This window comes from Taudactylus pleione, unplaced genomic scaffold (assembly GCF_031769625.1).
Source record: "Taudactylus pleione unplaced genomic scaffold, aTauple2 ptg000660l, whole genome shotgun sequence".
NCBI lineage: Eukaryota > Metazoa > Chordata > Amphibia > Anura > Myobatrachidae > Taudactylus > Taudactylus pleione.
In genome coordinates this window covers 237,381-249,829 of record NW_028285062.1, presented here as the reverse complement: position 1 = coordinate 249,829, position 12,449 = coordinate 237,381, and the positions used below count along the sequence as shown (strand labels likewise).

General features: G+C 50.1%; 1 protein-coding gene across 1 annotated transcript in view; it reads right to left on the bottom strand.

Moving 5' to 3' along the window:
- Positions 1-4,569, bottom strand: part of TRIP11 (thyroid hormone receptor interactor 11) — a 125,148-nt gene extending 120,579 nt beyond the window's left edge. Inside the window, exon 1 of the mRNA XM_088455576.1 lies at positions 4,100-4,569. Coding sequence (XP_088311702.1) covers positions 4,100-4,238 — 139 coding nt within the window. The 5' untranslated portion in view covers positions 4,239-4,569. The remainder of the gene's footprint in view (positions 1-4,099) is intronic.
- Between the last annotated feature and the right edge of the window lie 7,880 nt (positions 4,570-12,449).

The following is a 12,449-nucleotide window of genomic DNA, read 5'->3' as shown; positions in this document are numbered from 1 at the left end:
GAAAAGCATGCTGTATCGCAGGTACACACTGGCCGCCGTGCAGCAAATATATTGGCCGATAAATTGATCGCCCAATGTATCTGTCAGTGTGTACCCAGCATTAGAGCTGCAAAGCTCAGAAGATGAGTGATCCGTATGGAAGTCTGCTGCATGAAAGAAAATGTAATTTTTAGATGAAAATGGGACTTGGGACCTCATTCAGAGTCGGTCGTTGCGGCCGCTCGGTCACAGGGGAAAGGGGCCGGATATGCAAATGAAGCGATCGTAAGTTGCGTTGCTAAGATGGGTTCGTTAGCTGATCGACCGAGGGTAAGAAGCGGTCGTAAGACTAAATACACGCCCCCTTCTTGATCGCAACACACGTCATCTCCGGGGATATAAGGATTAATCGAGACCATCGGTACCCATCGGAGCTGATCGCAGAGCTAAAGGCTGACCATACCATCTCTTAAGCACTACGATCTAGTCAGTGTAATAACCACCCACGTCATGTGTGCCATGACAGTACTTTGTTAATTATGCACTCCCATTAAACTCCTCTCGCATAGTCAGGCATGCCTGCGTTGGTATCTCCAAACCCCCGTTCACAAGCACCTTCCCCTGTTACCACCCACAAACGCCTCATTCTGTCACTCAAACTAACGACCTGGCTGTGTTCAACGAGAGAGCAATTTCTGATCGTAACAGCTAGTTTGCGCACACGCATTGCGAATTTTAGCGAACATCGGTTGCGTACGACCGAGCGGCCGCAACGACCGACTCTGAATGAGGTCCTTGGACCCTTGTGAACAAATCGACCCAAAGCAAAACAATTACAAACAAATGGATTTTCTGTAGAAAGTTAAATACAGAAGGATCAATTGCCCATTACAAGGCTCACCTTGTTGATAAGGGATTTACTCAAAGATCTGGAATTGACTAAAGTGTTTCCCCCTTGTGGCAAGGTACGGTACCCTACATTTAATAATTGCTATATCTGCACTATTATATCAACTAGATCAGAGGTTCCCAAACGCGGTCCTCGAGGCTCCCCAATAGTTCAGATTTTAGAGATAACCATGGTTGAGCACAGGTGACTTAATTAGTACCTCAGTCAATTTGATTTAACCACCTGTGCTCAAGCATGGATATCTCTAAATCCTGAACTGTTGGGGAGCCTTCAGGAGCGCGATTGGGAACATCTGAACAAGATTTTGATTCAGGATATTTTACTCGTGAACGGGTGTGGATTGAAAGATAGACAGTAATAAGGTCGACAGTGTCCAGATAGACACCAGATGTTAGACAGTCAATAGGTCGAAAGGACCAAGTCGACACGCTAAATGCCGAAGTGCTAAATGTCGACATTGTCAAAATAAAAATGGTCATCAATGGGCACGATTCTATTCAACGCGATGTAAATAGCGCCGGGAGATAGCTCCCGGAGCTTTTCAATTCATCACGATGTTAGGTCGGGGAAAGCTCGTTCTCGCGACTTAAACAGGGTGTTTAGGCGCGATAACGGGCATTCCCCGACCTAACTTCCCGGTGCGAGGCTGTTTTCCAGGCGCGAAGGGCAGAAAACAGCCTCGCGCCGGGACTTTAGTCGGATTTCTGCTCTCATCCCCGGAGGGATGAGATAATAAATCATTAGTTGGACTTGGCAGCGCGGTGTATTGAATAGCTCCGGGAGCTCACTCCCGGCGCTATTTACATCGTGTTGAATAGAATCGTGCCCATTATCTGCACCCTAACCCTCCCTTTGGTGCCTAACCCTAACCATCGGGTAGGTGCCTGACCCTAACCATCCCTTCTAGTGCCTAACCCTAACCCTCCAGTAAGTGCCTAACCCTAACCTTCCTGGTGCCTGACCCTAACCGTCAGGGTAAGTACCTAACTCTAACCGTTGGGGTAAATGCCTAACCGTAAACCTCCGGTAAATGTCTAACCCTAAAAATAACAAAAACACAAAACCATGTCGACCATTTTTGTGGCAACCGTTTTGACCCTGTCGACCTTCTTACGTGCCGACCTTTAGTGTGTCGACTGTTTGTCCCCGTCGACTGTCTAACATCTGGTGTCTATCTAGACATTGTCGACCTTTTTACTGTCGATCTATAGACCAGATTCCCTGGTGAACTAGCTGAAGAAATCTTTCTGGAGCCACCAGAGCACTACGATAAAACTTTGTATCCAGAGGGGAAAGTACTGTATGCCTACTTAAGAAATCACTATATGACTTAAAACAAAGTAACAGATGCTGGTACATCAAACTAAACACTGCTAGAAATGAACTTTGTGAGATCAGAAACAGATCATAGAAGGGAAGCTATTTGTTATTGTTGTGTACGTGGATGGTTTGCTACTAGCTGGTCAAGAAAGTTACATTGAAAGTGTAGAGACACTTACAGAAGAAAAATTTTAATTGAAAGACCTAGGCCCTGCAAATTACCTGCTGGATACAAGGATTCTGCAAAATCTAAAAGCTGGAACTATCAGCATATGGCACAACTATATGGAAACTGTACTACTGAAATATGGTATTTTAGATGCAAAACCAGTGTATACTCCTGTCAACAAAAGTCCAAAACTAACTAGAAGTAGGACACCAACTACAGAATCTGAAACAGAGGAGATGAGAGTTATCCCATACCAAAATGCAATTGGGAGTATGATTTATGGAAGTGTTGGAAGTCGCCCAGACATCACATATGCAGTAAGTCTGCGATAGCCACTTTTCACTAATCCTGGAAAACAGCATTGGTTAGAAGTTAGGACAGAGGTTAGCAAACATGGTTCTCAAGGCACCCAGCAGTTCAGGTTTTAAGCTGCATACACACTACACGATGTGTGTATGCGGCGATATCGTACTCGGCGGGGGTGCCGACATCGGCAAGTGTATACACACTTGCGGATGCTGAACAGCGACGGACGACGGCAGGGGGGAGCATCACTCACGATAACCCCAGGTTGGGCTGCATGTACAGCCGCCTGGGGTTATCGTAAACGACCAGTGGGAGCGCATCGCTGGTCGTTTTAAGCATAAACACTAGCCGATATTTTGAACGATTTCATTATCATTCAGTCGTCCAATATATCGGCAAGTGTGTATGCCCCTTTAGAGATATCCATGGTTGAGCACAGGTGGTTAAATCAAATTGACGGAGGTACTAATTAAGTCACCTGTGGTCAAGAATGGATATTCTTAAAACCTAGACTGTTAGGGTGCCTTGAGGAACCGAGTTTGGGAACCTCTGGGTTAAGAAGATCTTGAGATTCCTAAATGGTGCTAGCTCATTAAAACTTGAGACTAAAACTTTAAAACGAAATATTCTGCGATGCAGATCGGGAAGCAGATGAACACAGACATTCTTATACTGGATACCTAGTGAATTAGCAGGCGCAGCAATGAGCTTGTCAAGTAAGAAACAACCAACAGTTATTTATCTTCAACAGGAGCAGAATATATGGCTTTGACTGAAACGGCAAGAGGCACTTTGGATTAAAAGTACTTTAATGCGGGCAATACACGGTGCGATAAAGCACCTAACGGATTGGTACGATTTGGCTGCTATATCGCACAGTGTATGGGCCGGATGTCGGACCGAGCACGCACCCGTGGGGTCGTACATCGAACCCCCTAATCTTACTGCAGGATCAGTCAATCAGGGGATGTGATATGCGATCTCATGCAGCACGTAGACCCCCACGGCAGGTAACACACAGAGGTCTCAGACCCCTGCGGCATGTAACACACAGAGGTCTCAGACCCCATAAAATGTAACACATATGACCTCAGACCCCATTGCATGTAACACATATGACCTCAGACCCCATAGCACAGTGTTGGCTAACCTTGACACTCCAGCTGTTATGGAACTACATAACCCAGCATGCACTGCTACAGTTTTGCTTTTAGGGCATGCTAAAACTGTGGCAGGGCATGCTGGGATATATAGTTCCACAACAGCTGGAGTGTCAAGGTTAGCCAACACTGCCATAGCATGTAACATACACGACCTCAGACCCCATGGCATGGAACATACATGACCTCAGACCCCATGGCATGGAACATACATGACCTCAGACCCCATAGCATGTAACACATATGTCTTCTCACCCGGCAGCTCCTCCGCCCCCTCCAGTAACATGTCTTTGGTGAAGTTGGAGATCTGCCCGGTCAGGGAGGACAGGCTGCCCCCCACTTGCCCCAGGGACTGGCCCAGGCCTGAGCCCAGACCCCCGAACCAGGAAGCCATAGTCGGTTCCCGGAGCCCAGCGATCCGCAGCCTCACACCGGGGAACGAGCCCTCTGTCCGTACACAGGCCTCAGCGCTCCGTGCTCCCTGTAACAGGCCGCAGTGCCAGCCTCATGTCCCGGTGTATAGCTGTCCGGTCCCCGCTCAGCTACTCAGCACCAGACCGGTCTCTGCCACCTCAACGCCGCCGCCATGATCATCACAGGGGCATCTCTATGGTGACGTGTCAGTGCCGGGTGCATGCCGGGACAGCGGCGGTCCTCCACAGGCATGCGGGGCAGGAGGAGGTCAGGGGCAACCCTGGTGGAGGGCGGCAGTGTGCTCGGGTCCTGCTACCTGCAGCTGCTGCCACAGTGCGCGGGGCAGTGTGCAGACTGCTGCTGGGGCGATACAGGGGCATATAGGGGGCACACTGCTGCTGGGGCGATACAGGGGCATATAGGGGGCACACTGCTGCTGGGGCGATATAGGGGCATACAGAGAGCACACTGCTGGGGCGATATAGGAGCAGACACTGGGGGCATGTGGGGAGCACGCTGCTGGAGGGGCAGTTACTGGGGCATTTGGGGAGCAGACTGCTGGAGGGGCAGATACTGGGGCATTTGGGGAGCAGACTGCTGGGGGGAAGACATTGGGGCATGTGGGGAGCACGCTGCTGGAGGGGCAGATACTGAGGTATGTGGGGAGCACACTACTGGGGATCAGACACTGGGGGCATGTGGGGAGCAGACTGCTGGGGGCATGTGGGGAGCACGGTGCTGGAGGGGCAGATACTGGGGCTTGTGGGGAGCAGACTGCTGGGGGCAGACACTGGGGCATGTGGGGAGCACACTGCTGGGGGGCTGACACTGGGCATTTGGGGAGCAGACACTGGGAGCATGTGGGGAGCACACTGCTGGGGGGCAGACACTGGGGCATGTGGGGAGCACACTGTTGGGGGGCAGACACTGGGGCATGTGGGGAGCATGCTGCCGAGGGGCAGACACTAGGGCATGTGGGGAGCACACTGTTGGGGGCAGACACTGGGGGCATGTGGGATGCACACTGTTGGTGGGCAGACATTGGGGGCATGTGGGATGCACACTGTTGGTGGGCAGACATTGGGGGCATGTGGGGAAGAAGGTGATGTGGAGGGGGGCATGTGACATTTGGGGCACGGGGCCATGTGGAGAACATAGTGCGGGGGAAGATAGACATGCTTGGGGGTATTTGTGGAAAACATTGCTTTAGAAGGGGGCATGTCACACACTGGAGGCATGTGGGGAGCAGGTTGCTAGGGGCATTTGGGATACGGGCACTTGGGGAACACTGCTGTAGAGGGGGCGTGTGGGGAGCAGGCTGCTGGGGGTATTTGGAGCACACAGGTGGCAAATAACCTGCTGTGGAGGGGGGCATGTGAGGCGGATAGCATTTTGAGGAATACACTGGTGTGCAGGGGGTCGATGCATTGGAAAGGGTGGGCATGTAAGCAAAAAGGTGGTCAGTTTGATGTAATTGATTGTTTAGGCAGGGCAATGTCTCTAAAAAAAGTCTTACATGCCCCCCCTTCTCACCATACTCTCTTACATACATGCTCCCCCAACCATTCCACCACCATGTATACTACCTCAGTTTGCTCACAAGAGCCTCCATATCTCATTAGGTCCAGTGCTAACCTGATACCCATCCCTTCTGCCACTCTGTGTGGACTACCCAGATTTTTTTTTTTTTTTTTTTATCCCAAATCCTGGCAGCCAGAGCCTCTAGCCCCACTGTAGGCTATACCTGCATTCCCCTCTCTTTAAATATACTTTTGACCTATCCAACCTAGTTTCCATTATCAACAAATGTATTTTTACTTTTTATATTTTGCCATTACCATCTATAGCTTCTGTTACTTACTCTCCATAGACGGTAAATCTGCACCTGCCGATGGAGATGTCTACAGATGCGTCTCAGTCCTTGCACATTCATACGCACCGATGTACACCAGGAATGGATTTTGTAATGGTGTGAACGTATGACCTTGCCCAGCCAGGCCATCACAGATTATTTGGTTCCACTGTATCTTGGAATATTAGGGAGTCCCTCTTATGGTCAATAACTGCCAGTTACTCCTCCCACTGCGTAGTGAGCTGCCAGCACTAAGCTGCTACCACAGGCACTTGAAATCGCTTACTTCCACCCAGGCTCCTACCATCTGCACCTGTAACCACTAACTTCTGGGTGTGGACAAGCTGGTGCAACACATACTAGTTGGTGTGTACTGATTCACACTTGTCCATCACGATGGACCAGTATCTGCAGGGTAGCTGGCAGAGAGCTTCAGCTGGAGAATGGAATAGCGTTTTGCACTACTCTGGTGGTCAAAGGATACAGAAGATGAGTCTTAAAGGCAAGACATTGATTGCTCAATGTCTTCAAGAAGATAATTCCCCCTTGCTGAAGGTGCCCAGGGTAATCACGGCATACAGAAGGACAGTCCTTCCTGATGTTCAAAGAATACAAACCTTTCAGAGCACGCAGCCTCATCTTTTATCTGGTTCCAATACACAATATCACAGGGGGTAAGACCACGCTGGGGGCCTGATTCAGAGCCGGACGCTCTGACCAGAGCGCTCGCTCTGAATCAGGGTCCTCCTACCTAAACTTGGAGCAGGGTCCTCCTACCTAAACCACCCACAGCTTATGCGAGCGTCCATGATGATGGTCACGATGGTCAAGACCATCGCGACCATCGGGCTTGCGACGAAACCCTGCGGTAGGGTCTCGGTGACCGCAAGCCCTGGAGTGATTTTGGCTCTATCAGAGCCAAAATCACTCCCACTGACATCACTAGTGATGTCAGTGGGGCCGTACCCAGACGGTAGGCGTTCCCATGGGAACGCCTCCGTCTGGCAGCCACGCCCACTCTGGCTTCCCCGTCGCTCCCCGGGTCTTGCGCATGCGCACGACGGAGCTCCCTCCGTCGTGCGCATGCGCCCTAGGGCACCATCGACCCGCTTGCAAGCGGGTCTGAATCAGGCCCTGGGTCCCTTAATAAATCAAGCTAAGTGTATGGGCTGTGCATGTACTGTATATGCACACAGTTAACATTGCCCCTAGTGGGGAGTGGTCACCCTTCTGTGCCTGAGCCCACCTAGGCAGATAGTCGACACCCAGGTGCCAGCACGTCTAGAGAAGGGGAATAGTTCCCTCCAAAACTTATTTGCAGGATTTCTGCTAGAGGACCTTGCCACTTCCCCTACATAAATTTTGGCTCCAGGGACAAGCAGACAAGATCCCCAGGCAGACAACTGCTGGTCACCGAGTGGAAGCTCTTTGGGGTTCCAGTGAAACAATTAGCTGGATGTGTTGACCAGTTCTGTACCTGTAGAGAATGGTTTCAGAGTATTCAGTACTTTTTGGCCATGGAGAATATTTGACTTTTTGCGTCAGATATATTTACTGAGTATTGTGGGACTTGGTTTCAGTGGTTGGGATATAAAACTTCAGATAGTTCTAAGCATTTTATTTATATTGTATAAACCAAAGCACAGCAACTCACCATCGAACAAAACATTGTTGGTTGACATCACTGCAAATCACAAATTTGCTGAGAATCACATTTGCAAACTCGCACCCAAATCACTAAGCAGTGCACGAAATGAGTAGAGGCAAAAAAAGAAATCATGCTGATTTGTAGCCATTACGGATCAGTGAGATCCGTGCAGGTTTTTGTTTTAAATGTGTATATAAAAGGTTAACCTATGCAAAAAAATGACTCTTCAGTGGTGGGAATGAACTCAAAAAACTCGGCCTTTACCACCAATAAAGTCTATGGTGGAAGCGTTTATTGGCTGAGAGCCAGGGGCTCGACTTTCTCAGCCAATGAACGGTTCGGCCATAGATTTCTATGGAGGAGACCATGGCTGAAGGATCATTTGCAAAGTACTAGCCATGGGGTAGAGCTGTTTTTTTTTTTCTTTTACGAAGATCCTGGATACCTACATGGACCGAAGAGTACCTGAACCAAGGGGTGGGTGAGTATGGTTATTTTTATCAGGAATTCTACTTGAGAAGGGGACTAACTATGCGGAGGGGGGGTGTAATAAAAAAGTACAACATTCGGGGGGGATGTTTTGTCTTTTTATTTGATTAAACGGCCAATATATTGTGGGTGTGTACCAGCAATATGTCTATGAACTATGTAATTCACAGACCTATCGTATCGGCTGTGCAGCACAGCCGATCCCAAATATATCTGCAGACATATTGGTGCATCGTGCTGAATGTACGGGCATAGTCAACCAGTAAAGCAGCACCTGTCCCATTACTCATGTGTTTTACGTGCAGTCACCCAGTAGAGCAGCGCATATTCCCATCACTCGTGTTTTACGTGTAGTCACCCAGTAGAGCAGCGCATGTCCCTTTACTCATGTGTTTTATGTGCAGTCACCCAGTAGAGCAGCGCATGTCCCATCACTCATGTGTTTTACGTGTAGTCACCCAGTAGAGCAGCGCATGTCCCATTACTCATGTGTTTTATGTGCAGTCACCCAGTAGAGCAGCACATGTCCCATCACTGATGTTTTACGTGTAGTCACCCAGTAGAGCAGCGCATGTTCCCATCACGCATGTATTCACTCGTGTTTTACGCGTAGTCACCCAGTAGAGCAGCGCATGTCCCATCACTCGTGTTTTACGCGTAGTCACCCAGTAGAGCAGCGCATGTCCCATCACTCATGTGTTTTACGTGTAGTCACCCAGTAGAGCAGCGCATGTCCCATTACTCATGTGTTTTATGTGCAGTCACCCAGTAGAGCAGCACATGTCCCATCACTGATGTTTTACGTGTAGTCACCCAGTAGAGCAGCGCATGTTCCCATCACGCATGTGTTCACTCGTGTTTTACGCGTAGTCACCCAGTAGAGCAGCGCATGTCCCATCACTGGTGTTTTACGCGTAGTCACCCAGTAGAGCAGCGCATGTCCCATCACTCGTGTTTTATGTGCAGTCACCCAGTAGAGCAGTGTATGTCCCATCAGTCATGTGTTTTACGTGTAGTCACCCAGTAGAGCAGCGCATGTCCCATCACTCATGTGTTTTATGTGCAGTCACCCAGTAGAGCAGCGCATGTCCCATCACTCGTGTTTTACGTGTAGTCACCCAGTAGAGCAGCGCATGTCCCATCACTCATGTGTTTTACGCGTAGTCACCCAGTAGAGCAGCGCATGTCCCATCACTCGTGTGTTTTACGTGTAGTCACCCAGTAGAGCAGTGCATGTCCCATCACTCGTGTTTGACGCGCAGTCACCCAGTAGAGCAGTGTATGTCCCATCAGTCATGTGTTTTACGTGTAGTCACCCAGTAGAGCAGCGCATGTCCCATCACTCATGTGTTTTATGTGCAGTTACCCAGTAGAGCAGCGCATGTCCCATCACTCGTGTTTTACGTGTAGTCACCCAGTAGAGCAGCGCATGTCCCATCACTCATGTGTTTTACGCGTAGTCACCCAGTAGAGCAGCGCATGTCCCATCACTCGTGTGTTTTACGTGTAGTCACCCAGTAGAGCAGTGCATGTCCCATCACTCGTGTTTGACGCGCAGTCACCCAGTAGAGCAGCACATGTCCCATCACTGATGTTTTACATGTAGTCACCCAGTAGAGCAGCGCATGTTCCCATCACGCATGTGTTCACTCGTGTTTTACGCGTAGTCACCCAGTAGAGCAGCGCATGTCCCATCACTCGTGTTTTACGCGTAGTCACCCAGTAGAGCAGCGCATGTCCCATCACTCGTGTTTTATGTGCAGTCACCCAGTAGAGCAGTGTATGTCCCATCAGTCATGTGTTTTACGTGTAGTCACCCAGTAGAGCAGCGCATGTCCCATCACTCGTGTTTGACGCGCAGTCACCCAGTAGAGAAGCGCATGTCCCATCACTCGTGTGTTTTACGCGTAGTCACCCAGTAGAGCAGCGCATGTCCCATCACTCGTGTGTTTTACGTGTAGTCACCCAGTAGAGCAGTGCATGTCCCATCACTCGTGTTTGACGCGCAGTCACCCAGTAGAGCAGCGCATGTCCCATCACTCGTGTGTTTTACGTGTAGTCACGTAGTAGAGCAGCGCATGTCCCATCACTCGTGTGTTTTACGTGTAGTCACCCAGTAGAGCAGTGCATGTCCCATCACTCGTGTTTGACGCGCAGTCACCCAGTAGAGCAGCGCATGTCCCATCACTCGTGTGTTTTACGTGTAGTCACGTAGTAGAGCAGCGCATGTCCCATCACTCGTGTGTTTTACGTGTAGTCACCCAGTAGAGCAGCGCATGTCCCATCACTCGTGTTTTACGTGTAGTCACCCAGTAGAGCAGCGCATGTCCCATCACTCGTGTTTGACGCGCAGTCACCCAGTAGAGAAGCGCATGTCCCATCACTCGTGTGTTTTACGTGTAGACACCCAGTAGAGCAGTGTATGTCCCATCACTCATGTTTTTTACGTGTAGTCACCCAGTAGAGCAGCGCATGTCCCATCACTCGTGTGTTTTACGTGTAGTCACCCAGTAGAGCAGCGCATGTCCCATCATTCGTGTGTTTTACGTGTAGTCACCCAGTAGAGCAGCGCATGTCCCATCACTCATGTGTTTGACGCGCAGTCACCCAGTAGAGAAGCACATGTCCCATCACTCGTGTTTTACGTGTAGTCACCCAGTAGAGAAGCACATGTCCCATCACTCGTGTGTTTTACGTGTAGTCACCCAGTAGAGCAGCGCATGTCCCATTACTCCTGTGTTTTATGCGTAGTCACCCAGTAAAGCAGCGCATGTCCCATCACTCGTGTGTTTTACGTGTAGTCACCCAGTAGAGCAGCGCATGTCCCATCACTCGTGTGTTTTACGTGTAGTCACCCAGTAGAGCAGCGCATGTCCCATCACTCGTGTTTGACGCGCAGTCACCCAGTAGAGAAGCACATGTCCCATCACTCGTGTGTTTTACGTGTAGTCACCCAGTAGAGCAGCGCATGTCCCATCAGTCATGTGTTTTACGTGTAGTCACCCAGTAGAGCAGCGCATGTCCCATCACTCATGTGTTTGACGCGCAGTCACCCGGTAGAGAAGCACATGTCCCATCACTCGTGTTTTACGTGTAGTCACCCAGTAGAGCAGCGCATGTTCCCATCACGCATGTGTTTTACGCGTAGTCACCCAGTAGAGCAGCGCATGTCCCATCACTCGTGTTTTACGCGTAGTCACCCAGTAGAGCAGCGCATGTCCCATCACTCGTGTTTTACGCAGTCACCCAGTAGAGCAGCGCATGTCCCATCACTAATGTGTTTTACGCGTAGTCACCCAGTAGAGCAGCGCATGTCCCATCACTCGTGTGTTTTACGTGTAGTCACCCAGTAGAGCAGCGCATGTCCCATCACTCGTGTTTGACGCGCAGTCACCCTGTAGAGCAGCGCATGTCCCATCACTCGTGTGTTTTACGTGTAGTCATCCAGTAGAGCAGCGCATGTCCCATCACTCATGTGTTTTATGTGTAGTCACCCGGTAGAGCAGCGCATGTCCCATCACTCATGTGTTTTACGTGTAGTCACCCAGTAGAGCAGCGCATGTCCCATCAGTCATGTGTTTTATGTGTAGTCACCCGGTAGAGCAGCGCATGTCCCATCACTCGTGTTTGACGCGCAGTCACCCGGTAGAGAAGCACATGTCCCATCACTCGTGTGTTTTACGTGTAGTCACCCAGTAGAGCAGCGCATGTCCCATTACTCATGTGTTTTACGTGTAGTCACCCTGTAGAGCAGCGCATGTCCCATTACTCGTGTGTTTTATGCGTAGTCACCCAGTACAGCAGCGCATGTCCCATCACTCGTGTGTTTTACGTGTAGTCACCCAGTAGAGCAGCGCATGTCCCATCACTCGTGTTTGACGCGCAGTCACCCTGTAGAGCAGCGCATGTCCCATCACTCATGTGTTTTACGTGTAGTCATCCAGTAGAGCAGCGCATGTCCCATCACTCATGTGTTTTATGTGTAGTCACCCGGTAGAGCAGCGCATGTCCCATCACTCATGTGTTTTACGTGTAGTCACCCAGTAGAGCAGCGCATGTCCCATCAGTCATGTGTTTTATGTGTAGTCACCCGGTAGAGCAGCGCATGTCCCATCACTCGTGTTTGACGCGCAGTCACCCGGTAGAGAAGCACATGTCCCATCACTCGTGTGTTTTACGTGCAGTCACCCAGTAGAGCAGCG